Source organism: Entelurus aequoreus, linkage group LG11 (genome assembly GCF_033978785.1).
Source record: "Entelurus aequoreus isolate RoL-2023_Sb linkage group LG11, RoL_Eaeq_v1.1, whole genome shotgun sequence".
Lineage (NCBI taxonomy): Eukaryota > Metazoa > Chordata > Actinopteri > Syngnathiformes > Syngnathidae > Entelurus > Entelurus aequoreus.
The window spans coordinates 18,545,896-18,573,218 of record NC_084741.1 but is presented as its reverse complement, the minus strand read 5'-3'; the positions used below and the strand labels follow the sequence as shown (position 1 = coordinate 18,573,218).

The following is a 27,323-nucleotide window of genomic DNA, read 5'->3' as shown; positions in this document are numbered from 1 at the left end:
ACCCTGTTTTTTGTGGCAAAAACACAAAGTATGAAGTATTTTCCCCCAGGTGGAATATTTCATGTGAAGTAATTGGAGCCTTAAATAGGTAAATCATTCATTACATTGTTTTTAATTTATTATTATTTTTTAGCCAATGACAAGTTTAAAAAAAAATTAAAATTAAAATTCCACTAAAATTCTTAGGGATCCAAAAGGGTCCCACTCATAAGTGTTAAATATAAATCACACATTTTTTATTTTACTTAAGTCTCTAGATCAGGGGTCCCCAAACTTTTTGACTCGGGGGCCGCATTGGGTTAAAACAATTTGGCCGGGGGCCGGGTTGTATATATTATATATAATATATATATATATATATATTATATATATATATATATATATATATATATTAGATATATATAGCGCACTTTCCGCGCGCGCGATGTCACGTTATCGATGAGAAAAAGCATTTTTAGACAATATGATTTGCCTGAGCGGCTAGGAGACACCATGAGTAGCAAGCGGTACAAAGTGGATAAGAAAAGACAGAAAAAAATTATTATTTATTTATTTATTTTTTTTATACTTGGGACTTCCCGCGGGCCTGATTTTGGACGCTGTTTGGGGACCCCTGCTCTAGATCAACTTAGATCTAGACACTTGATATTTTGTGTTTGTTTTATGCTCTTTTTGTCAAAGATTTTTTTTTTATATGGCAAAAACAAAATATTCAATATTTGTCCTCCAAAATATTTCAGTTTTTGATGTGAATATGTCAATAATTCATAACATTGATTTTAAGTTATTTTTTTCTTTTTTAGCAATAACAGCTTCAAAGAAAAAAAACAGCCGACATGACAGCTTTGTGTTAAGTTAAAATAGCAACCTTTTCTTGTTATATTTCACCTGTTTGCTTTATAAAAATACTATTCTTAGAATGTGCCCTCGGCTGCAAATGGCCTGCTGGATTTTTTTTTGTGGAGCAATTTAATTGGATTTGAGCTTACGCAAATTTTTACTAGGAAATCTACACAACTCTTAATAAATGAGGCCCCTGCCATATATAAATGCACATTTCTAATGTGACTTGAGGGCCACCCTGTGGTTTCTTAACATGACCATGCTGCCACCTGCAGGACACAACATGACTTACAGGAAGAAAGAGTTTTATTCCAAAAAATGTACATTTGAGAATGATTTACTTACATGAGAATATAGATTAGCATTAAATAGCAAACTTGATGCACACAGTTTGTCATCACTGACATCGCTTTCTATTCTTTCTTCATCCTGCTTTAAAGTTTGACATGGAAGACAATCCCTCACCATTTGAGCGTTCTAATGTTTACTTTTGACTGCTGTGATTAAAACATATGTTGGTTTAGCGTTAGGTGGTTGAGGCGTCGTGTGAAGGACTAACCAGGGGCGAGGAGGAGGGAGGGGGCGTGTCTAGTTGGCCGCTTGTGCTCGTCCTTCGGGGATGAGCGAGGTAATGAAGCCGCTGATGAAGGAGCACGCGGTGGCGAGCAAGCTGGGCTCTGGGAGGACGAGGGCAGCCTGGGTCGGGTCCTCCTGTACTCCTTCCTCTGAGCTGTCGTCATCTTCCGCGCCGTCGTCCATCAGACGCTCCTGGAGGACACACACATGACGACACGTTCCAGGTGTATTGAGCTTGCTGATGCACGAAAACCTTTAAATATCCCATTCTAAACTTTGATTGCTTGACAAAAGAAGCAAATATCAAATATTTCTGAATGGTTTAAAATGAATAAACTAAATCATTTAATGATTTTTAGTTTGAAAACCAAAATTCATAATAAATAAGTGGTGAAATTATTTACTGATGGCGTCAAAATTAGCTTGGTGTCTCAAACCAATTTTTGAAAGTAATTGTTGGTGAAAAATGAACTTGGAAACAACATACTGAACTTGTCTGTAGCGAGTTTTACCCTTTAAAATCGTTTTTAATCACATTTATTTTATATTGGTTTTATATGTATTTATTTTTTGTTTTTATTCAGTCATTGGTGTAGATAAGGATAATATTTTAATATTGTTTTTTAATATGTTGTGCAGCACTTTGGAAACATTTTGTTGTTTAAATGTGCTGTATAAATAAAATGGATTGGATTGGATTGAGATAAAGTTTGTTGTTTTATTGATCATTCTTGTATGTTTACATTATACTATAGTTAAATTGATCCACATTACATGTTTTGCAATGGTATTGAACCTTATTTAAAAACAATAGGCAATCATAAATTACTTAACTATTTATCAAAACTTTCATTATTATTTATTTATATATTTAATAATTATTTCCTTATTGTATATTCATTTATTTGTTCACTGTAAGTTTGTTGTTTTATTGATCGTTCTTGTATGTTTACATTATACTATAGTTGAATTTATCCACATTACATGTTTTGCAATGGTATTGACCCTTATTTAAAAACATTTAATAATATTATTCATCTCATAGGCGAACCATAAATTACTTAACTATTTATCAAAACTTTCATTATTATTTATTTATATATTTAATAATTATTTCCTTATTGTATATTCATTTATTTGTTCACTGTAAGTTTGTTGTTTTATTGATCGTTCTTGTATGTTTACATTATACTATAGTTGAATTTATCCACATTACATGTTTTGCAATGGTATTGACCCTTATTTAAAAACATTTAATAATATTATTCATCTCATAGGCGAACCATAAATTACTTAACTATTTATCAAAACGTTCATTATTATTTATTTATATATTTAATAATTATTTCCTTATTGTATATTCATTTATTTGTTCACTGTAAGTTTGTTGTTTTATTGATCGTTCTTGTATGTTTACATTATACTATAGTTGAATTTATCCACATTACATGTTTTGCAATGGTATTGACCCTTATTTAAAAACATTTAATAATATTATTCATCTCATAGGCGAACCATAAATTACTTAACTATTTATCAAAACTTTCATTATTGTTTATTTATATATTTAATAATTATTTCCTTATTGTATATTCATTTATTTGTTCACTGTAAATTTGTTGTTTTATTGATCATTCTTGTATGTTTACATTATACTATAGTTAAATTGATCCACATTACATGTTTTGCAATGGTATTGAACCTTATTTTAAAAAAAATTGATAATCTTATTTATCTCAAAGGCAATCATAAATTACTTAACTATTTATCAATACTTTCATTATTTTTTATTTATATATTTAATAATTATTTCCTTGTTGTATATTCATTTATTTGTTCACCGTAAGTTTGTTGTTTTATTGATCGTTCTTGTATGTTTACATTATACTATAGTTAAATTGATCCACATTACATGTTTTGCAATGGTATTGAACCTTATTTTTTTTAAAAAGATAATCTTATTTATCTCAAAGGCAATCATAAATTACTTAACTATTTATCAATACTTTCATTATTTTTTATTTATATATTTAATAATTATTTCCTTGTTGTATATTCATTTATTTGTTCACCGTAAGTTTGTTGTTTTATTGATCGTTCTTGTATGTTTACATTATACTATAGTTGAATTTATCCACATTACATGTTTTGCAATGGTATTGAACCTTATTTAAAAACATTTAATAATATTATTCATCTCATAGGCGAACCATGAATTACTTAACTATTCATCAAAACTTTCATTATTGTTTATTTATATATTTAATAATTATTTCCTTATTGTATATTCATTTATTTGTTCACTGTAAGTTTGTTGTTTTATTGATCGTTCTTGTATGTTTACATTATACTATAGTTAAATGTATCCCCATTACATGTTTTGCAATGGTATTGAACCTTATTTATATATATATTTAATAATTATTTCCTTATTGTATATTCATTTATTTGTTCACCGTTGCGATACAGTAGGGAATGGATTGAGGTTGCTCTATTTATAAACAAAAAAAACAATCTGAAGTTGTCTTTATGTTTAAGTTATCATGCTATGATTTTACAAATTTGGCCCCATTTGGAATACATTTTCCTTCATGTGGCTCCTGAGCTAGAGTGAGTTGGACACCCCACCCCAACTCATATATTAATTTATGTATGCAGACATTTTGCCATCTATTGCTATCATAGTAAACAGCAAATCTAAATCAGGCAGGCAGCAGCTGCCGATTGCGGTACATAGGCACCTGACTTTGTGTCACAGACGGATGCTACCACAAGAAGCTCTCCTGGGTTGTAATAATAAATTGAGTAATCAAACAACAGTCGAAGTCTGTCGTCTACTTTTTAATAGCGCTAGCATGTTTGAAAGCAAAAGATCGAAATATTACATAATTTTCACATGAAACTCTAGTCTGGCTGTTAGCAGGCTACTTACTGCATGAACACATTTTGTTGTAAATTAAACAAATTATATTTATTTTTGGGGTAATCAGAGTCACCCACTGTTATGAAGTTTTACGTACAGTACAGGCCAAAAGTTTGGACACACCTTCTCATTTCAATGTGTGTACAGCTCCACTAATGGACATTGGAGTGTTACTTTAGGTGTACAGCTCCACTAATGGACATTGGAGTGTTACTTTCAAAGGCAAAATTAAAGTATTGCTAGAAACATAATTTTATATGGGACTTTATTGTATTATATGTATAGTACATGTTCCAAAAAGAAAAAAGCATAAAACATCACCAGAATTAGAGATATTACAAGTCAAAGTGATGAAGCTTAGTGTTACGCTCATGACTTGGTGTAACTAAACATTACCCTATAAGATGAAGGCAATTGCTTTTTATTGATATTTGAAATTTATTCAATGTTTATAAATGAATATTTAAATATACTAAATGTAAAAAAGGGAATAAATATTCAAAATAAGATAATTAAAAGAAATCTAGTTTGGTTACGCCATCATGAGCGCAACACAAGGTTGTAAAAGTTTCAACTACAATTCTAAATAAGATGTCAAAAGCAAACTGAAATCAAATACACACAGCTTAAAGATTGATCAATACCTATTTAAATTTAGTAATACATAAATATGATGATTTATCAAAATATAAAAGAAATATACCGGAACAGAACGCTCATGATGGTTACACCAAAAAGTAACTCTATGAATCGCGTTTTTCCAAGTTTTTGGGGCATTTTTATGCTATTTCCAAGCATCTCCAGCTTATTATCTTTGATTTTAAATGGTCAAACTAATGCATGTTATACATGCATGCCCTAGTAAACAAAAAAAAAATCATATTTATTTTGACTGTTACATTTTGAAGTACATTTGTGCAGGTGGGTGCGAATGTACCCATTACCAGAGCTGTACACATGTGTTTTCTTTATTTTCATGACTAAACCTATAAATGTAGATTGTCACTGAAGGCATCAAAACTATTACACCTGTGAAGTGAAAACTATTTCAGGTGACTACCTCTTGAAGCTCATCGAGGGAATGCCATGAATTGATTAACGTGGACCCCGACTTAAACTAGTTGAAAAACTTATTGGGGTGTTACCATTTAGTGGTCAATTGTACGGAATATGTACTGTACTGTGCAATCTACTAATAAAAGTCTCAATCAATCAAAAAATGCCAAGAGTGTGCAAAGCAGTAAACAGAGCAAAGGATGGCTATTTTGAAGAAACTAGAATATAAAACAGGTTTTCAGTTATTTCACCTTTTTTTGTTACGTACATAACTCCACATAAGTTAAAAAGTTAAAGTACCAATGATTGTCACACACACACTAGGTGTGGCAAAATTATTCTCTGCATTTGACCCATCACCCTTAATCACCCACTGGGAGGTGAGGGGAGCAGTGAGCAGCAACGGTGGCCGCGCCTAGGAATAATTTTTTTGGTGATTTAACCCCCAATTCCAACCTTTGATGCGGAGTGCCAAGCAGGGAGGTAATGGGTCCCATTTTTGTAGTCTTTGGTATGACTCGGCCGGGGTTTGAACTCACAACCTACCCATTTCAGGGCGGACACTCTAACCACTAGGCCACGTGTTCATTCATAGTTTTGATTAGGGATGTCCGATAATGGCTTTTTGCCGATATCCGATATTCCGATATTGTCCAACTCTTTAATTACCGATACCGATATTAACCGATACCGATATATACAGTCGTGGAATTAACACATTATTATGCCTAATTTGGACAACCAGGTATGGTGAAGATAAGGTCCTTTTTAAAAAAAATAAAAAAATAAAATAAGATAAATAAATTAAAAACATTTTCTTGAATAAAAAAGAAAGTAAAACAATATAAAAACAGTTACATAGAAACTAGTAATTAATGAAAATGAGTCAAATTAGCTGTTAAAGGTTAGTACTATTAGTGGACCAGCAGCACGCACAATCATGTGTGCTTACGGACTGTATCCCTTGCAGACTGTATTGATATATATTGATATATAATGTAGGAACCAGAATATTAATAACAGAAAGAAACAACCCTTTTGTGTGAATGAGTGTGAATGGGGGAGGGAGGTTTTTTGGGTTGGTGCACTAATTGTAAGTGTATCTTGTGTTTTTTATGTTGATTTAATAAAAAAAAACAAACAAACAAAAAAAAAAAAACGATACTGATAATAAAAAAAACGATACCGATAATTTCCGATATTATATTTTAAAGCATTTATCTCTAGTTTTGATGCCTTCAGTGACAATCTACAATGTAAATAGTCATGAAAATAAAGAAAACGCATTGAATGAGAAGGTGTGTCCAAACTTTTGGCCTATACTGTATCATATCTACTCAGTGGCGGCCTCGTGGTTAGAGTGTCCGCCCTGAGATCGGTAGGTTGTGAGTTCGAACCCCTGCCGAGTCGTACCAAAGACTATAAAAATGGGAGCCATTACCTCCCTGCTTGGCACTCAGCATCAAGGGTTGGAATTGGGGGTTAAGTCACCAAAAATTATTCCCGGGCGTGGCCCCCGCTGCTGCCCACTGCTCCCCTCACCTCCCAGGGGGTGAACAAGGAGATGGGTCAAATGCAGAGGACAATCATTGGTACTTTAACTTTAACTTAATTGTAGCGACCATGTTTGTAAACGGGGTGCAGCACTAAATTCCCAGAGTCAATTTTGGCCAGGCATATCTATCCTCTTCTTCCTGACACGACATCATCTTTTTTTTGTTTCCACCTGTTTGGTTCTGAGAGACGACGATGACAGGCGGACAATCGCGCTGTCGTTTGCTCGAAAGACGAGACAGGAGCCCCTCCTACTGACTTGTGATTGGGCAGAACGTGCCGACCTCCAGCACAGGGCTACTTTCAATATGATTTGAGTGCTTATAAAAGGGGCGTGGCCTGGGCGGAGCCTGGACTTTCGGACACTTTCAAGATGATTGCGATGTAAAGTGCTTGGTAGGGCTGCAACAACTAATCGATTAAATCGATTAAAATCGATTATAAAAATAGTTTCCGATTAATTTAGTCACCGATTCGTTGGATATATGCTATGCGCATGCGCAGAGGCTTTTTTTTTTCTTTTTTTTTCTTAAAAAAAATAAAAATTATTATTATTTTTTTTTATTTAAATAAACCTTTATTTACAAACTGCAACATTTACAAACAGCTGAGAAACAATAATCAAAATAAGAATGGTGCCAGTATGCTGTTTGTTTTCAATAAAATACTGGATAGGATAGAAATGTAGTTTGTCCCTTTTATCCGATTATTAATCGATTAATCGAAGTAATAATCGACAGATTAATCGATTATCAAATGAATCGTTAATTGCAGCCCTAGTGCTTGGACAATTTAATACCCGCTGTTTTCAGGATTTGAACGTAAATACATTTTTTAGGACGAAATCCACACAACTCATATTACATGAGGCCCCAGTTCTACTTGTCATAACTTTACCATTTCCTGTATGTCTTGATGCCTTTGTGCTTCCTGCTGAGGAGCCGGAGCCTGTTCCGCACCTTGAAGGTTCTGCTCCTGCGGCCTGAAGGGAAACCAACCGGCCTGGTGCCTAAAAAAAACAAACAACAAACACTGAAGTGGTCGTTCTGACAAACTGAGGAGACAGAAGACTCACAAGTAAACCAGCAGCATGGCGCCCACAGCCAGGACGAAGCGGCTGAAGGAGGAGTAGAAGTAGACAATGCTGAGCAGGACACTGGCCCGGGACAGCGTGTACATCCAGTCCAGCCAGTCCCGGTTCAGCTCGTCGTCGTTTAGCACCGCCCCGCCCTGCGCGTTCATCTGGATGTTGGCGTTGGCCTGCGGCGGGTTCTCCGGCAGGGGGTTGGCGGCAACCGGGGCGGGCCCCAGCGGCGGCTGCACGGCCTCGTTGGGCAGCGGGGGAGGCGGCTGCACGGAGGGGGGCTGGGCGGCGGGGGGCTGGGTGGCCGCCACCGCAGCTTGACTGCGAAGGTTGAAGACCAAGGAGACAGATTTAGTTTGACTGACACAAATTCAACGTCGAAATCAGCGTACACTAAAAAAAAATGACATCATGCCGGGGCCACTTAGACTCTTTTCATTTTTCTAAACTAATACAACATATACCCAGCAGGTACAAGACATTGATACAACATTGATTATACATACATGTCCTTTACAACTGACTTGGAAACTACGTTGCAAAATAGTAGTATTTGTAAATTGAGACAACGTTGATGTTTAACGTTGGATCCATGTTGATGGTTGGGAAATGACCCAAAAAATCAATGGTCAAATCAACGTCAGAACCCAACATTGATTGAACGTTGTCAGAAAGCATGTTCTTTCAACATTGCATTTGTGCTGTAGAATATTGGTTGGGGAAGGACCAAATTTGAATGGTCGTATCAACGTCAAAACCCAACATTTATTAAATGTTGTGTATTTATGTAGTAGAATATTGGTTGGGAAATGACCAAATTTCAATGGTCGTATCAACGTCAGAACCCAAGATTTATTAAATGTTGTGTATTTATGTTGTAGAATATTGGTTGGGAAATGACCAAATGATCAAATCAACGTCAGAGCCCAACATTTATTAAATGTCGTGTATTTATGTTGTAGAATATTGGTTGGGAAATGACCAAATTTCAATGGTCGAATCAACGTCAGAACCCAACATTTATTAAATGTTGTGTATTTATGTTGTAGAATATTGGTTGGGAAATGACCAAATTTCAATGGTCGAATCAACGTCAGAACCCAACATTTATTAAATGTTGTGTATTTATGTAGTAGAATATTGGTTGGGAAATGACCAAATTTCAATGGTCGAATCAAAGTCAGAACCCAACATTTATTAAATGTCATGTATTTATGTTGTAGAATATTGGTTGGGAAGTGACCAAATTTGAATGCTCGTATCAACGTCAGAACCCAACATTTATTAAATGTTGTGTATTTATATAGTACAATATTGGTTGGGAAATTACCACATTTCAATGGTCGTATCAACGTCAGAACCCAACATTTATTAAATGTTGTGTATTTATGTTGTAGAATATTGGTTGGGAAATGACCAAATGATCAAATCAACGTCAGGGCCCAACATTTATTAAATGTTGTGTATTTATGTTGTAGAATATTGGTTGGGAAATTACCAAATTTCAATGGTCGAATCAACGTCAGAACCCAACATTTATTAAATGTTGTGTATTTATGTTGGAGAATATTGTTTGGGAAATGACCAAATGATCAAATCAACGTCAGAGCCCAACATTTATTAAATGTAGTGTATTTATGTTGTAGAATATTGGTTGGGAAATTACCAAATTTCAATGGTCGAATCAACGTCAGAACCCAACATTTATTAAATGTTGTGTATTTATGTTGTAGAATATTGGTTGGGAAATGACCAAATTTCAATGGTCGAATCAACGTCAGAACCCAACATTTATTAAATGTCGTGTATTTATGTTGTAGAATATTGGTTGGGAAATGACCAAATTTCAATGGTCATATCAACGTCAGAACCCAACATTTATTAAATGTTGTGTATTTATGTTGTAGAATATTGTTTGGGAAATGACCAAATGATCAAATCAACGTCAGAGCCCAACATTTATTAAATGTCGTGTATTTATGTTGGATAACGGGCAACTGATCAGATTTTGGGCGCGATCCGGATCACCGTCTGGATTCAGGATATTTTTGAAGGATTCTTCACAATTGGGACATAGGTCCTTGCGAATGTCTGCGCTCTCTTGAGTACTTTTGTAGTTATTATTATTGGTATTATTTATAGAACTAGATATATTTGTTTTGCTTTTCATAATTTGACATTTTTTTTGCTCATGTGTCATGGCCAATTGTGCAACAAACTGCCTTTTAATCCAGTGTTTTTTAACCACAGGACCCATTATTGGCCCCCGAGCACCCACTATAGGGCCGCCAAAAAATATCTGTTTCTCCACTGTGGTCTGTATGGGCCGCACCGGTATACTCAGTTGTAATACACCTTTCTACCACTTGTGGCAGTAATGAAAATATCATGCAAACAGAGGAAGTCTGGAGCTAAAGTCACAGAAGTTCCATAGTCATTCACATTGACATCCCACTGGGTTGTGAGTTTTTCCTTGCCCTTATGTGGGCTCTGAACCGAGGATGTTGTTGTGGCTTGTGCAGCCCTTTGAGACACTTGTGATTTAGGGCTATTTAAATAAACATTGATTGATTGATTGAAGTTTCCTAAGCACAAAAATTAGGACTAAAGTGGTGAAGCTGCATTTTTATTTGCACTTTCATTTTATTGACAGTTTATTTATGAAACATACATATATATTACATTATTATCTATTATTAGTTTAGTTAGAATTTATTTTAGAACTGCATAGTTGTGTCATTTTAGTATGATTTATGTTGGAGAATATTGTTTGGGAAATGACCAAATTATCAAATCAACGTCAGAGCCCAACATTTATTAAATGTCGTGTATTTATGTTGTAGAATATTGGTTGGGAAATTACCAAATTTCAATGGTCGAATCAACGTCAGAACCCAACATTTATTAAATGTTGTGTATTTATGTTGTAGAATATTGGTTGGGAAATGACCAAATTTCAATGGTCGAATCAACGTCAGAACCCAACATTTATTAAATGTCGTGTATTTATGTTGTAGAATATTGGTTGGGAAATGACCAAATTTCAATGGTCGAATCAACGTCAGAACCCAACATTTATTAAATGTTGTGTATTTATGTTGTAGAATATTGTTTGGGAAATGACCAAATGATCAAATCAACGTCAGAGCCCAACATTTATTAAATGTCGTGTATTTATGTTGGATAACGGGCAACTGATCAGATTTTGGGCGCGATCCGGATCACCGTCTGGATTCAGGATATTTTTGAAGGATTCTTCACAATTGGGACATAGGTCCTTGCGAATGTCTGCGCTCTCTTGAGTACTTTTCTAGTTATTATTATTGGTATTATTTATAGAACTAGATATATTTGTTTTGCTTTTCATAATTTGACATTTTTTTTGCTCATGTGTCATGGCCAATTGTGGAAGTTTGACAATTATTGGGCAAACTCCCGCAACCCACAAATAGATCACAGTCCTGTGGGGAAAACTGAAGCAGGTTATACTGTACACTACCGTTCAAAAGTTTGGGGTCACCCAATTTTGTGGAATAGCCTTCATTTCTAAGAACAAGAATAGACTGTCGAGTTTCAGATGAAAGTTCTCTTTTTCTGGCCATTTTGAGCGTTTAATTGACCCCACAAATGTGATTCTCCAGAAACTCAATCTGCTCAAAGGAAGGTCAGTTTTGTAGCTTCTAAACTATAATGAGCTAAACTCTTTTCAGATGTGTGAACATGATTGCACAAGGGTTTTCTAATCATCAATTAGCCTTCTGAGCCAATGAGCAAACACATTGTACCATTAGAACACTGGAGTGATAGTTGCTGGAAATGGGCCTCTATACACCTATGTAGATATTGCACCAAAAACCAGACATTTGCAGCTAGAATAGTAATTTACCACATTAGCAATGTATAGAGTGTATTTCTTTAAAGTTAAGACTAGTTTAAAGATATCTTCATTGAAAAGTACAGTGCTTTTCCTTAAAAAATAAGGACATTTCAATGTGACCCCAAACTTTTGAACGGTAGTGTATGTGTATTTTTTAGGTTACAACAAACCAGTGACGTGCAGTCAGGGGAGGCAGGTGAGGCGGGGCCTCAGGTGCCATCATGGGAAAAAAAAAATGTAAGAAGAAAAAAAATGTATTAAATTGTTATATGTATCCAGTGATTATACTATAAAATTATTTTCCATTTAACTTCACCAGTTTTAGATTAGTTTTATTCAAAATCGCTGAATTTTCTCATTTGCCGTTCAAATACTGAGAAGAGACTTGCGGTGAGTCAGCAGCCAGTTGAGCCTCACCATGGATTGCGCAATGACTCGGCTAACTGCTGGCCTGCTGTGCAGTGAGACCGTATTGCTATATGAATTATATTATACATTTCCATAGTTTAGTTATCTGAGGTATATAATGTACAGTGTATTTTGTCAACAACTGTATGTGTGTAACGTATTTCTTGTGCTGAGCAATCATAACACGGCCGCGAAGACGCACTGGCTGAGGCTCGCAGTAATCCCGCCTCATGGTGGTAGAGGGCGCTAGTGATCCCAGGGATAATTTTTGCGACTACTCGGCTGCAGAATAAGTGACAACAAGCAGCAACGGTTAGCGATCGTTTATTTTTTCCTCTCGCCTGGACTTTTAACATGGAGGATTACATATCTAAGATAAAACAGTTTTCTAAACTGGACATTCAATCGAAGCAGGAGGTAATAATTAAAGGATCATCTCCATCAAGACAGAGAGACTTTAAAAAACTGAAAGATAAGGAAGACTTCTATAAACAAGTTATCGATGCTTTTGTTCAGAAGGAGCGGCGCATGGACTTCATTTATAAGTTAAGGTAAGACCATAATAACATTTTTTTTTATTAAATGTGCTTTTTTGTGTGCTACAGTTTGTATGTGTAAAGTTAAAGTTAAGTTAAAGTACCAATGATTGTCACACACACACTAGGTGTAATGAAATGTGTCCTCTGCATTTGACCCATCCCCTTTCACCCCCTGGGAGGTGAGGGTAGCAGTGGCGCCGCGCCCGGGAATCATTTTTGTTGATTTAACCCCCAATTCCAACCCTTGATGCTGAGTGCCAAGCGGGGAAGAATACTGGTATGAGCTTTTAAACATAACCCGTTAACTGCTGCCAATCAAACGGTGAATAAGATACTCTTCAGGGTTCATGTTTGTAAATCTGACTGTGATGAAGTCAGTGCCTCACCAGCCATGAACCTCACCGCACGTCACTGCAACAAACTGCCTTTTAATCCAGTGTTTTTTAACCACAGGACCCATTATTGGCCCCCGAGCACCCACTACAGGGCCGCCAAAAAATATCTGTTTCTCCACTGTGGTCTGTATGGGCCGCACCGGTATACTCAGTTGTAATACACCTTTCTACCACTTGTGGCAGTAATGAAAATATCATGCAAACAGAGGAAGTCTGGAGCTAAAGTCACAGAAGTTCCATAGTCATTCACATTGACATCCCACTGGGTTGTGAGTTTTTCCTTGCCCTTATGTGGGCTCTGAACCGAGGATGTTGTTGTGGCTTGTGCAGCCCTTTGAGACACTTGTGATTTAGGGCTATATAAATAAACATTGATTGATTGATTGAAGTTTCCTAAGCACAAAAATTAGGACTAAAGTGGTGAAGCTGCATTTTTATTTGCACTTTCATTTTATTGACAGTTTATTTATGAAACATACATATATATTATATTATTATCTATTATTAGTTTAGTTAGAATTTATTTTAGAACTGCATAGTTGTGTCATTTTAGTATGATTTATTTGTAAAAAATTACACAAATTGGTAATATTATAATCAAATATGTACATTTATTTTTCATCAGTTTTTGAGTCATTTCTTTTGCAGAATATTTGATTAGTAGTTATTTTTGTCATCAGCCTGACTTTGTAATCAGATTTGAGTAACCATTGATGTTTTTATATCAAAATTACATAGGCTGGTTTCATATTATTTGCTAAGATGTATCCTGTTAGACTCTAAGCAAGATAGATACAATTATAAAAAATAATGCAAATCAAAAGAGTAAAATTACTAATTCAGTGTTAATAATTGAGTGGGCCCCTACCCCCTCTGTGGTAGAAAAGTTGGGCCCCAAAGTCAAAAAAGTTAAGAACCCCTGCTCTAACCCAACCTGGTCTACATTCAAACTGGTGCACAGGGTTGTCCTTATGTCCTTTTTGAATTATACTATTTAGTTAAAATATATTGAAAAAAGATCAAACCTGCAAAAAAATGATTCAGATTGTGGCCTGCTGATCAAATGATCTTTTCACACACAAAACTAAATATTAGCTTATCTAAGAGGTTGGCCATGTTTTCTGTCAATGTTTGACTAGAACATTTTGGAGGTTTGGACTTTGTGAGCTCCACATGGAATATTGCAAATATTACAATTGCAGTCGTCTCTAGTTTATCACGATCAATTGGTTTGTTATAAATCGAATATTTTCATAGCTAGATCATAGCAAGACTATTTACAGCCTTTTAAATATGTTTTTTAACATTACTGGAGACCTCTAAACATGAAATAACACCATTTTTACTTTTACACTATTTTAATCCAATGTATAAAAACTGCCTGAGGCTGAGCCAATCAGTGGCCACGGTACTGACCAGAACATTCTTTGTTCTTCTGCAATGGCCAATACTACTGTAGTGTTGGTATTTTAGTTCATTTAGCCATTTATTCGCTTGAAAATGCTTAATCTAGACGAGCAATGTTGTAGAGCAGGGGTGTCAAACTCATTTAAGCTCAGGGGCCGCATGGAGAAAAATCTGTGCAGGACTATTAAAATCAAGGCATTAAAACTAAAAAATAAAGACAACTTCGGATTGTTTTCTATTTCTTACTTTGGTCAAAAATAGAGCAAACACATTCTGAAAATATTACAATAAAAATATATAAAAAAATACCGGCAGCGGTAAAGTTTAGATCCATGAAGGAAAGAAGAAAATGAATGAATGTTTATAACTGAATAAATTTACACATGCATAAAAATGTGTTTTCTTTTGTATAATTTTTTTTTTTAAATTAAGTAACATTTATGACAACCTTTTTCCAAAACACAATATAGAAGGTGAGATGTAACAGGATAATGCATACCTGTATCATGTTTTCAAAACGCTTACAAAAAAGTGGGACCCCAAAAATGTACTGTGGGACCCCATTTTTATGACTTGATGGAGTCCCTGGGACCCCATTTTGAAAATTCACCAACACTGATGGAGTATCGGCGCATGCAAAACAGCAGCAGGCGGCTGTGGCCTGCGGGACCGCTTCTAATACTAATTAAAAATCATTCGGCCCGTGGGCCTTGACTTGGATAAATATGTTGTAGAATATGCTTTAAAATGCGTACAATGTGGTGAAGCCGCAATAGCCGTCGTGTCCTTGGGCAAGATGCTTTACCCACCTGCTCCCAGTGCCACCCACACTGGTTTAAATGTAACTTAGATATAATAGGTGTCACAATGTAAGCGCTTTGAGTCCGTTAAACCCAGATTCCGATCTAACAAAGGTCTTAAGCTCATTCTCCTTCTATGCCACATCAATACGGAATGCACTCTCAACAGGTGTAAAAGAAAGTGCATCTCTACCCTCCTTCAAAAACGCACTAAAAGAACACCTCCAGGCAGCTACAACCCTAGACTAACACCCTCCCCCCACCACATCCCACCTCCCCAGATTGTAAATAATCAAATGTATATACTTGTTCTTATGCTTTCTGAGCTCACTATGTTCACTGCTCGCTGTACATATCCTACCAAGTCAGACCTGCACTGTTTCAATGTCCATTTCTCAGATGATATAATTGTTGATGACTGAAGTGCTGATATCAACCAAACCTAACTCCCCCCCCGCCCCAACCCCCTCCACATCTCATCCCCCGGGTTGTAAATAATGTAAATAATTCAATGTATATACTTTGATGATTAACTTGTGTGATGACTGTATTATGCTGATAGTATATATGTGTACCATGACTAGATTAATGTGGACCCCGACTTAAACAAGTTGAAAAACTTATTGGGGTTTTACCATTTAGTGGTCAATTGTACGGAATATGTACTGTACTGTGCAATTTACCAATAAAAGTCTCAATCAATCAAAAGAGAAAAGCGCTATATAAATATAATTCACTTCACCTTTTTAATCAGGCTTTTTACTGACCATCTAAAACTCTCATATTTAATTGTATTATTTTATTTTACTGTGATGTTTTCTGTCTTAATTATTACTACTAGTTTTTCTTAATGTTGTTTTTATTAACCTATTAATGCAATATTTATATTATTTATTTTTACATTTATTTCATCATGTTTTCTACTATTTTTAGATGGCGTTAGTTTAAGTTATTCTCCGGTGTGAACGCCTCAAAGATGACGTTTTTCCTCAGAACCTCAGTGCCATGCCATGTTTTGTTTTGGCTCTGATATTGTCAATAGTGCTGTGTGTGCGTAAATTAATGTTTTCTTCTAGTTTTTTGTTCAGCACTTTTGTGTTTTTAACTTGCTTGTGTATGAAAAGTGCTATATATGTAGAGTTTGATTCATTGACACTTACTACTGCATGTAGTAGTGTTGCGCGTACATCTGCTGCCACAACAACATCTGCATGGGCATGAACATCTGGCCACCCTGCAAAGGCACCTGAGCTCCGTCAGGCCTGGTGAGGAAGAGGATGAAAAAGCTGTTTTACTCATAATGACAGTATAGCTGTCACACTCAATATGACAGTTATTTAAACATAACTCCTTAACCACACATGAAAAATGGCTAATAATGCCTGAAATAATGCATCCTTGTGAGTTTTACTGGAAACATATGCTTTTTTAAGGCTTGTAAACACAAAAAGTAGTTTTTTACTCAATTTAACAGTAATGTGCTTAGAATCCTGAGATAATGCGAAAAAAGCAATACAAATGTATTCAAACATAACTCCTAAACCAAACATGCAAAATGTCTAATATTGCCTGGCATAATCTATCTTTGTGAGTTTTACTAGAACCAGTTTTTTTGTAAGGTTTGCAAATACAAAAATTTGGCTTTACTCACTATGACAGTATTACTGTCACACTCAATATGACAGTTATTTAAACATAACTCCTAAACCAAACATGGAAAATGGCTAATAATGCCTGGATAAATGTATCTTTGTAAGTTTAACTAGAAAAACGATCTTTTGTAAGGTTTGCAAAGACTTAAGTTCCTTTTTTTTACTCAATATGACAATATATATATATATATATTGAGTATGATAACGCATACTAATTATGAAAGTTATAGAAACATAACTCCAAAACCAAACATGCAATCTGTCTAAAAATGCCTGTAATGTTGTATCTATGTGAGTTTTACAAGAATCAGGTGTTTTGGTAAGGTTTGCAAATACAAAAATTAGGTTTTACTCACTATGACAGTATAACTGTCACACTCAATATGACAGTTATTTAAACATAACTCCTAAACCACACATGCAAAATGGCTAATAATGCCTGGAGAAATGTATCTTTGTGAGTTTTGCTAGAAAAATATATTTTGTGAGGTTTGCAAAGACACAAGTTAGTTTTTTTTTTACTCAATATGACAGTATAACTGTCATACTAAATATGAAAGTTATATAAACATAACTCCAAAACCAAACATGCAATATGTCTATAAATGCCTATAATGTTGTATATATGTGAGTTTTACTAGAATCAGGTGTTTTGGTAAGGTTTGCAAATACAAAAATTAGGTTTTACTCACTATGACAGTATAACTGTCACACTCAATATGACAGTTATTTAAACATAACTCCTAAACCACACATGCAAAATGGCTAATAATGCCTGGAGAAATGTATCTTTGTGAGTTTTGCTAGAAAAATATATTTTGTGAGGTTTGCAAAGACACAAGTTAGTTTTTTTTTTACTCAATATGACAGTATAACTGTCATACTAAATATGAAAGTTATATAAACATAACTCCAAAACCAAACATGCAATATGTCTATAAATGCCTATAATGTTGTATATATGTGAGTTTTACTAGAATCAGGTGTTTTGGTAAGGTTTGCAAATACAAAAATTAGGTTTTACTCACTATGACAGTATAACTGTCACACTCAATATGACAGTTATTTAAACATAACTCCTAAACCACACATGCAAAATGGCTAATAATGCCTGGAGAAATGTATCTTTGTGAGTTTTGCTAGAAAAATATATTTTGTGAGGTTTGCAAAGACACAAGTTAGTTTTTTTTTTACTCAATATGACAGTATAACTGTCATACTAAATATGAAAGTTATATAAACATATCTCCAAAACCAAACATGCAATATGTCTATAAATGCCTATAATGTTGTATATATGTGAGTTTTACTAGAATCAGGTATTTTGGTAAGGTTTACAAATACAAAAATTAGGTTTTACTCACTATGACAGTATTACTGTCACACTCAATGTGACAGTTATTTAAACATAACTCCTAAACCAAACATGCAAAATGGCTAATAATGCCTGGAGAAATGTATTTTTGTGAGTTTAACTAGAAAAAATATATTTTGTAAGGTTTGCAAAGACACAAAAGTTAGTTTTTTTACTCAATATGACAGTATAACTGTCATAATAAATATGAAAGTTATATAAACATATCTCCAAAACCAAACATGCAATGTCTAAAAATGTCTGTAATGTTGTATCTATGTGAGTTTTACTAGAATCAGGTGTTTTGGTAAGGTTTGCAAATACAGAAATTAGGTTTTACTCAATATGACAGTATAACTGTCACACTCAATATGGCAGTTATTTAAACATAATTCCTAAACCAAACATGCAAAATGTTTAATAATGCCTGGAGAAATTTATCTTTGTGAGTTTTACTAGAAAAAATATATTTTGTAAGGTTTGCATTATGTCTAAAAATGTCTGTAATGTTGTATCTATGTGAGTTTTACTAGAATCAGGTGTTTTGGTAAGGTTTGCAAATACAAAAATTAGGTTTTACTCACTATGACAGTATACCGTCAAACTCAATATGACAGTTGTTTATCACACTGTTGTTCTCAACAGTGTGATAACTCGCTTGCTCACCACTGAGGGGCGCCGGCGGGCATCTGAGGAGGATTCAACGGGGTCGAGCCGCCGCGATGCCTGAGCCCGCCATGCCCCCCCGGACCAGAGGATGAGGAGGACGCCGGACTGTCAGAATGCGATGCAGCAGCGGATGACGAGCTTGCGGTTTCTGAACTCTGTAATCAGGACGAAAAGAAGAGACTTTGATGAGTGTCACGTGCACGCAGAAGGGAAGTGACGGCGGCACTTACGCCGACGTCCGCGGTGTTGACTGTGGATGTCCTCTGAGGGGCAGGCGACCCCGGCGGGGTGTGAGAGCTACACACTAGATGTAGCATGTGGTACTCATCCTGCTGCTGGGCCACAGGGACAGAAAGAGGAAACAAAAAGGGGCTTTTAGGGCTTACATACAACTCCAGTCTATGGGCTTGGGTCAGGCTAAGTCAATTCAACTGAATCAATATATATCACAATAGCCACATTATCGATATCAATTAAAAGAAAGCCTTCACTAAAACATTCAATAAGTAAATATATATATATTTTGGTTGGTTGCATGAACAAAGGCATTTGCCCTCTGTTGACCACTTAGCAGTGGGAGGGACACGTGACAGCCAATCAGGTAACGGTATCAACAATCACGTTTGGTTGCGCCATCTTGTTGTCTCACTGTTGATTCTCCGCAAGGACTGAGAAGGGAAAGTAAAAATGAGTGCTGCAGAGAGCGACTAAATTGTGGATGAAAAGAGAAAACATCACCTCGACAGTATGGCACTTTTTTTTTTTTTTTACGGACCATAATCCTTAGCCACGCTTACCTTTCTTTTTTTTTCAACTCTCATCTGTTCCCTGTTCGGGTATACCGAACCAACAGGTAGGAAATAAAGTGCCGTACTGTATAAATAAAATAAACGTCGCAAATGTGTTACTTTAAAATAATAGTAATTTGGTCCAATAATATTTAAAAATATCAATTTCTGCAAAACATAAAATTCCTTTCCATACTTTAACAATAACAGACCAAATTAAATGTTACATATCCGTAACTTCTTGGCATTAAACCTACAGCAAATAGTTCTCATGCGGGTTTCTGTTTACCTTTTCTCACTTTGCACGACTATGCTACACTTTATTAAGCATTTCATACATATTGCTTATATTTGCCCCTTCATTTTAAGTGGTTATTGCTAAGTGTCGATTTTAGAATTGTGTTTACATTAGGGTTGTATGGTATACCGGTATCAGTATAGTACTGCGATAGTAATGAATCATATTCGGTACTATACCGCCTCTGAAAAGTACCGGTCCACCATCCTCCTCCTCGTCACGTTGTGTCATTGTTGGTTTGCGAGCAGACGAGAATGTTCGGCAGCGCACAATCACAGAGTACTTACAAGCAGACACAGTGTATAGACAGAAAAAAGAGAACGGACGCATCTTGGCTTAAAAACTAAAGATAAAGGTGAAGTTATACACTGAAACGCCCTCAGGAAGAGGTGCTTTAACACGTGGCTAGCTAGCTAGCGGCGAACGTCCATTTGCAGTCGGCAGGTTTGTAACTACTGCTAAATCACTAATGCTCGTCTCCATGGCGACAAATAAAGTACGTTTCTTACAAGTATCATCCCTGCAGGACTAGGAATAGCTAAACATGCTTCACTACACACCGTAGCTCACCGGCGTCAAAATGTAAACAAATGCCATTGGTGAATCAACACTAACATCCACTGTAATGATACCAAGTACAGGAGCGTATCTAATCGATACTACTATGATAACGTCGATATTTTTTGGCATCACAACATCTTCTTTTGTTTTTTATATTAATTGTATAAACTCAGGAAATATGTCCCTGGACACATGAGGACTTTGAATATGACCAATGTATGATCCTGTAATGACCCAAATTTGTGGTATCATCCAAAACTAATGTAAAGTATCCAAACAACAGAAAAATAAGTGATTATTACATTTTAACAGAAGTGTAGACAGAACATGTTAAAAGAGAAAGTAAGCATATATTAATGGTAAATGAACAAGTAGATTAATAATTCATTTTCTACCACTTTTCCTTAATAATGTTGACAATATGATAGAATGGAAAATGACACAATGTTACTGCATATGTCAGCAGACTAAATTAGGGAGTCTTTGTTTGTTTACTTACTACTAAAAGACAAGTTGTCTTGTATGTTCACTATTTAATTTAAGGACAAACTTGCAATAAGAAACATACGTTTAATGTACGCTAAGATTTTTTTGTTAAAATAAAGCCAATAATGCAATTTTTGTGGTCCCGTTATTTAGAAAAGTATCGAAATAATTTTGGTACCGGGTACAACAGTAGTTTACATTGAGTGTTTTCCATGCTTGTGTTGACATTTCCTTTCTGCCTTGATAGCTGAGGGGATTTATAATCAGAGGAAGATTACATTTGTTTAAAATTTTAATCCAAGACATTTTTCTCCTGGTCCTTATTTTCGATAGGTCATAAAAAATATCAATAATTATCGACCGATATCAAACACTTATTGTGATACAGTTTTTAGGCGTTTGGCTCCTGGACTTGTACCTGTCGGAGCACATCTCTTAGCTGGAGGTGGTCCTGCAGGAGCTTTCCCGAGTACACCAGGCGCTGGTCCTTGAAGCGCTGCAACACACACATCATTTCTTTGCTCACCTGCTACATAGTTAATAGTCCTGGGAGAAGACGTACGGAAGGACTTACAGGTTTGCTGGGATACACATCGGAAATGTGCCTCTTCAGCTTCTCCACGGTCCAGCTGAGGAAGCAGGTGATGGTCTGGTCCTGGTACTTCTGGTTGGGGGACTTGATGACCAGGATGACGGGGCTATCTGCCGCCCCTGGCTCCATGTCACCTGAGGAGGAACCTCCCTCAAATCCTTTCCATGCCGCCTCGCAACCTGAACAAGCACTGCTGTACACGGGGTGAGCGGGGACGGTTTCCCTTCTAAAGGAGCCTCATCTGTTGGTGAGGACTTCCTTTAGTGGGGATTTCTGGCGAAAAAAGAAGAGATGGAAGCTATTAAATACTCACTGGACACTTCATTTTTTGCACAATCTAATTCAAGAATAAACATTCGCACATATGGTTTTCTACACCAAAATTCATCTATTTATTAGGGACCGATGTCCCTTTGGGTAAGAGTACCCTATTGTGTTTCTAGCGTTTTATTATTATACCGCCGCCTCTTTGAGCTGTAATTTGACCCCCTTAACATGCTTCAAAACTCACCAAATTGGACACACATCAGGACTGGCGAAAATTGCGATCTAATCAAAAAACCAAACCCCAAAACTGCTCTCTAGCGCCCCCTAGGAAGAAAACACAGACAAAACTGCCTCTAACTCCCAGTAGGAATGTCGTAGAGACATGAAACAAAAGCCTCTATGTAGGTTTCACTTAGACCTATATTTCATACACTGACAACCCCCAGCAAAAATCAACAGGAAGTTTGCAATTCCCCCTTCAAAACAAAAGTTGAGTAAAAACAGTCACCTTTTTTCAAACATTATCTCCTCTGAGCACGTTTGTCGTGTCGGCTTCAAATTAGCACAGGAGAGAGATTGAACACTTCTGATTAAAAGTTAAAGAAAGAGTTTTAATTACTGCTCCGGTTTGAATTTTATGAGCCCTCAAAGTCGGTCCCGTCCATCGCTGCCTGCAGCTTTAATTCTTATTATTCTTCTCCAGATTTTGGCTCGCTCTACCTTCCACATTTTTCGCCCGATTCAAACCGTTCCAACTTCAAACTGTTCAGCCTATTCAGGAATCGCGGGCTTTTCCTTGACAAATTCCAAAAATTCCCAGATTTCCCAGAATTCTAGGTTTTCTGGGACATTTTTCCCCATTCAAAATGAATTGGCCATTTTTCAAACTTCCACCATTTCCACATTTTTCAACCTATTCAAACCATTCCATCTTCAACCTATTCCACCATTCTGGAAATTCAAAATTCAATTTTTCCAACTTCAAAAAAATTCCGGGATTTTCCAGAAATCCTGCTTTTTCAAAGCCCTATTTCCACCCTTTTTTTCCTGACGACTACTCCTTCCACATTTTTCAACGCATTGCAACCGTTCCACTGTCAAAACATTCCTTTTAATCAGGACAAAAAATTAAATTGTTTTTTAAACCGGAAAAATTCCCGGTTTTCCCGAAATTCCATAATACCATTTTTCAATTCAACATGTTACTACTTCAAGATTTCTTGACCTATTTGAACAATTCCAACACCAACCATTTCAACTCATTCAATTTTTTTACAATTTTCAAAAAAATTCCCGCTTTTCCCGAAATTTCCAATTTTTGCTGAAATTCCCATTGAAATCAACGGGACATTTGTCAAAGTTCCACAACATCCACATTTTTCATCTGATTCAAACTGTTACAACTTCAAAATATTAAGCCTGTTCAGGATTTGTGTGCTCTGCTTCAATAAATCTAAAAAAAAAAATTCCCGGATTTCCCATAATTCAATTTTTTTTTTTTTTGCATTTTTCCCATTCAAAACATATTGGCTATTTTCAAACTTCCACCATTTCCACATTTTTCAACCTATTCAAACCATTCCACCTTCAACACATTCCACCATTCTGGAAATTCAAAATTCAATTTTTCCAAGTTAAAAAAAATTCCAGGATTTTCCAGAATTCCTGCTTTTTCAAAGCCCTATTTCCACCCTTTTTTTCCTGACTTCCACATTTTTCAACACATTGCAACCGTTCCACCGTCAAAACATTCCTCCTAATCAGAACAAAAAACAAAGTTGTGTTTGAACTGGAAAAATTCCCAGTTTTCCCGAAATTCCGTAATACCATTTCTTAATTCAACATATTACTACTTCAACATTTCTCTACCTTTTTGAAAAATTCCAACACCAACCATTTCAACTCATTCAAGTTTTTTTTTTACCATTTTTTAAAAAATTCCCACTTTTCCCGAAATTCCCCATTTTTGCTGAATCAATGGGACATTCTTCAAAGTTCCACAACTTCCACATTTTTCATCTGATTCAAACCGTTCCAACTTCAAAATATTCAGCCTTTTCAGGAATTGTGTGCTCTACTTCAACAATTCTAAAAAGAAATTCCCGGATTTCCCATAATTCCTTGTTTTTTTTTGTATTTCCCCCAATTAAAACGAATTGGCCATTTTTCAAACTTCCACAATTCCCACATTCTTCAACCCATTCCACCTTTAACAAATTCCACCATTCAAATCATCATTTTTCCAAATTCAACACATTTCCAGGAATTCCCGTTTTTTTGGTAACCTATTCCCAGCTTTAAGTTCGACTACTCCTTTCACATTTTTTCAACCCATTTCAATCGTTACACCGTCAAAACACTCCTCATATTTAGGTGAAAAAACATGTTGGTAAAGGAACTGGATTTCTCATTTCCCCGAAATTCCAGGAATTTCTCTATCAAAAACTGTTACTAATTCAACATTTCTTGACCGATTTAAACAATTCCAACACCAACCAATTCAGCTCATTAAGGACATCCATGCTCCTAATCATTTTCCAAAAAATCCCGCTCTTCCCAAAATTCCAGGAAGTTCCCATTGAAATGAATGGGACATTTTTCCAAGTTGCACAATTCCCACATTTTTCGACCCATTGAAACCATTACACCTTTAACAAATTCAACCCATTCAAACTACCATTTTTCCACATTCAACAAATTTTCAGGAATTCCCGTTTTTTGGTAACCTATTCCCAGCCTTAAATTCGACTAATCCTTTCACATTTCTCAATCCATTTCAACCGTTCCACCGTCAAAACACTCCTCATATTTACGACAAAAACCATGTTGGTAAATGAACTAGAAACACTCCTGGTTTTCCCAAAATCCCAGGAATTTCTCTTATCAATAACTAACTGTTACTAATTCAACATTTCTTGACCGATTTAAACAATTCCAACACCAACCAATTCAGCTCATTAAGGACATCCATGCTCCTAATCATTTTCAAAAAAATCCCGCTCTTCCCAAAATTCCAGGAAGTTCCCATTGAAATGAATGGGACATTTTTCCAAGTTGCACAATTCCCACATTTTTTAACCCATTCAAACCATTGCACCTTTAACAAATTCAACCCATTCAAACTACCATTTTTCCACATTCAACAAATTTCCAGGAATTCCCGTTTTTTTGGTAACCTATTCTTAGCCTTAAGTTCGACTACTCCTTTCACATTTCTCAATCCATTTCAACCATTCCACCGTCAAAACACTCATATTTACGACAAAAACCACGTTGGTAAATGAACTAGAAAAATTCCTGGTTTTCCCAAAATTCCAGGAATTGCTCTGTCAAAAACTGTTACTAATTCAACATTTCTTGACCGATTTAAACAATTTCAACACCAACCAATTCAGCTCATTAAGGACATCCATGCTCCTAATCATTTTCCAAAAAAATCCCGCTCTTCCCAAAATTTCAGGAAGTTCCCATTGAAATGAATGGGACATTTTTCCAAGTTGCACAATTCCCACATTTTTCAACCCATTCCACCTTTAACAAATTCCACCATTCAAACTACCATTTTTCCACATTCAACAAATTTCCAGGAATTCCCGTTTTTTGGTTACCTATTCCCAGCCTTAAGTTCGACTACTCCTTTCACATTTCTCAACCCATTTCATCCGTTCCACCGTCAAAACACTCGTATTTACGACAAAAACCACGTTGGTAAAGGAACTAGAACAATTCCTGGTTTTCCCGAAATTCCAGGAATTGCTCTGTCAAAAACTGCTACTAATTCAACATTTCTTGACCGATTTAAACAATTCCAACACCAACCAATTCAGCTCATTGAGGACATGCATGCTCCTAATCATTTTCCGAAAAATCCCGCTCTTCCCAAAATTCCAGGAAGTTCCCATTGAAAAGAATGGGACATTTTTCCAAATTGCACAATTTCCACATTTTTCAACCTATGCAAACCATTCCAACTTCAACACATTCCACTCATCATGGACATTCAAACTAACACTTTCCCCAAGTTCCAAACCAAATTCCGGTTTCCCTGGAAATTCAAACTCTTCAACATTCAAACCATTCTTACATTCAGACTACATTCTGTCAGCATTTCACTTCAACGTCAGCATTGGAGCATTCACAAGCAATTCCTCCAGGAATTGCCTCTTCTAATATTGTTGTTGATTTTTAGCTAAATTGTAAAAAAAAAAAAGTTGACATGGACTACACGCCATATAAAGCTATTACCGTCCATTCTACAAACCTGTATTATATTCAACTTGCGAAAATAGTTTTTGTTGTGACCGAAACTACACAGTCACCACATTTCGACGTGAAAACATCAAATTACAATAACCAGGTTTAATATGCACACAATTCAACATTTGTAGTGTTTTTGTGTGAGTGTTCAACAGCTGTCATGTTTACCAGCGTTAGCTTAGCGGCTACGGCTAGCTCGGTGAGCTTAGCGGCTAACGTTAGCCTGGCCCGCTCCTACGAGACACTTTCACTTTCGCTTTGACAACACGTCCCTCGCTTTAACACGCCCTGTCACTAAGGCCGCGTCCACCTTTATACCTGTTCAAAATAGTGGAACGCGTCGTCAGGTCTTCGTCTCCTTCTCGGCCCTTTTTCTTGTTATTGTTGTAATCACGGAAGCGGAAATGACGTCATCTTGGCGTTATCAGCTGACACGAGGCACGCAGCGATGACAGATGAGGAAATGACGAACTGGCGTATCAGAATTTGTATCAAAAACTTAAAAATATTCAAAATATTGCTTTTTACAGGACACCAATTTGACTTTTTATATATTAATTGACATAGTACAGTGTAGAACATATCAGATATATTTCTTATTATTGCGTTATCACGGAAGCGGAAGTGACGTCACGGTAGTTTAGCAGCTGATATGACAGATGAGGAAATGACGAACGAGCGTATCAGAATATGTATCAAAAACTTAAAATGATCCAAATATTGTTTTTTTCAACAGCACACCAATTTGACTTTTTATAGACCAATTGACATTGTACAGTACAGAATAACATATCAGATGTAGTTCTTATAATTGCGTTATCACAGAAGCGAAAGTGACGTCACGATGGTTTATCAGCTGACACGAAGCTTTTTTATTTTTTTATTTTATAAACCTTTTTTTATAAACTGCAACATTTACAAACAATCGAGAAATAAT

At 35.8% G+C, this 27,323-nt stretch overlaps 1 protein-coding gene across 1 annotated transcript; it reads right to left on the bottom strand.

Annotated features, from left to right (window-relative positions):
* Positions 1–1,129: 1,129 nt before the first annotated feature.
* herpud2 (HERPUD family member 2) lies at positions 1,130–26,826 on the bottom strand. Its single transcript, XM_062062647.1, has 9 exons — positions 26,705–26,826; positions 21,845–22,135; positions 21,689–21,766; positions 19,368–19,469; positions 19,135–19,292; positions 16,623–16,724; positions 8,028–8,357; positions 7,850–7,961; positions 1,130–1,611 (listed from the first exon to the last, which is right to left on the bottom strand). Exons 2-9 carry the CDS (start codon positions 21,989–21,991, stop codon positions 1,432–1,434), a joined length of 1,209 nt encoding a protein of 402 aa, XP_061918631.1. The 5' UTR covers positions 21,992–22,135; positions 26,705–26,826; the 3' UTR covers positions 1,130–1,431.
* Positions 26,827–27,323: the final 497 nt, after the last annotated feature.

Excerpts from the sequence above, each read along its gene's own strand:
- herpud2 (XM_062062647.1), bottom strand. The coding sequence starts at position 21,991 with ATGGAGCCAGGGGCGGCAGATAGCCCCGTCATCCTGGTCATCAAGTCC. Across the intron at positions 19,293-19,367 it reads TCAACACCGCGGACGTCGGC|AGTTCAGAAACCGCAAGCTC; the intron begins GTAAGTGCCGCC and ends TCCTGATTACAG. Across the intron at positions 16,725-19,134 it reads CCCGCCGGCGCCCCTCAGTG|GCCTGACGGAGCTCAGGTGC; the intron begins GTGAGCAAGCGA and ends CTTCCTCACCAG.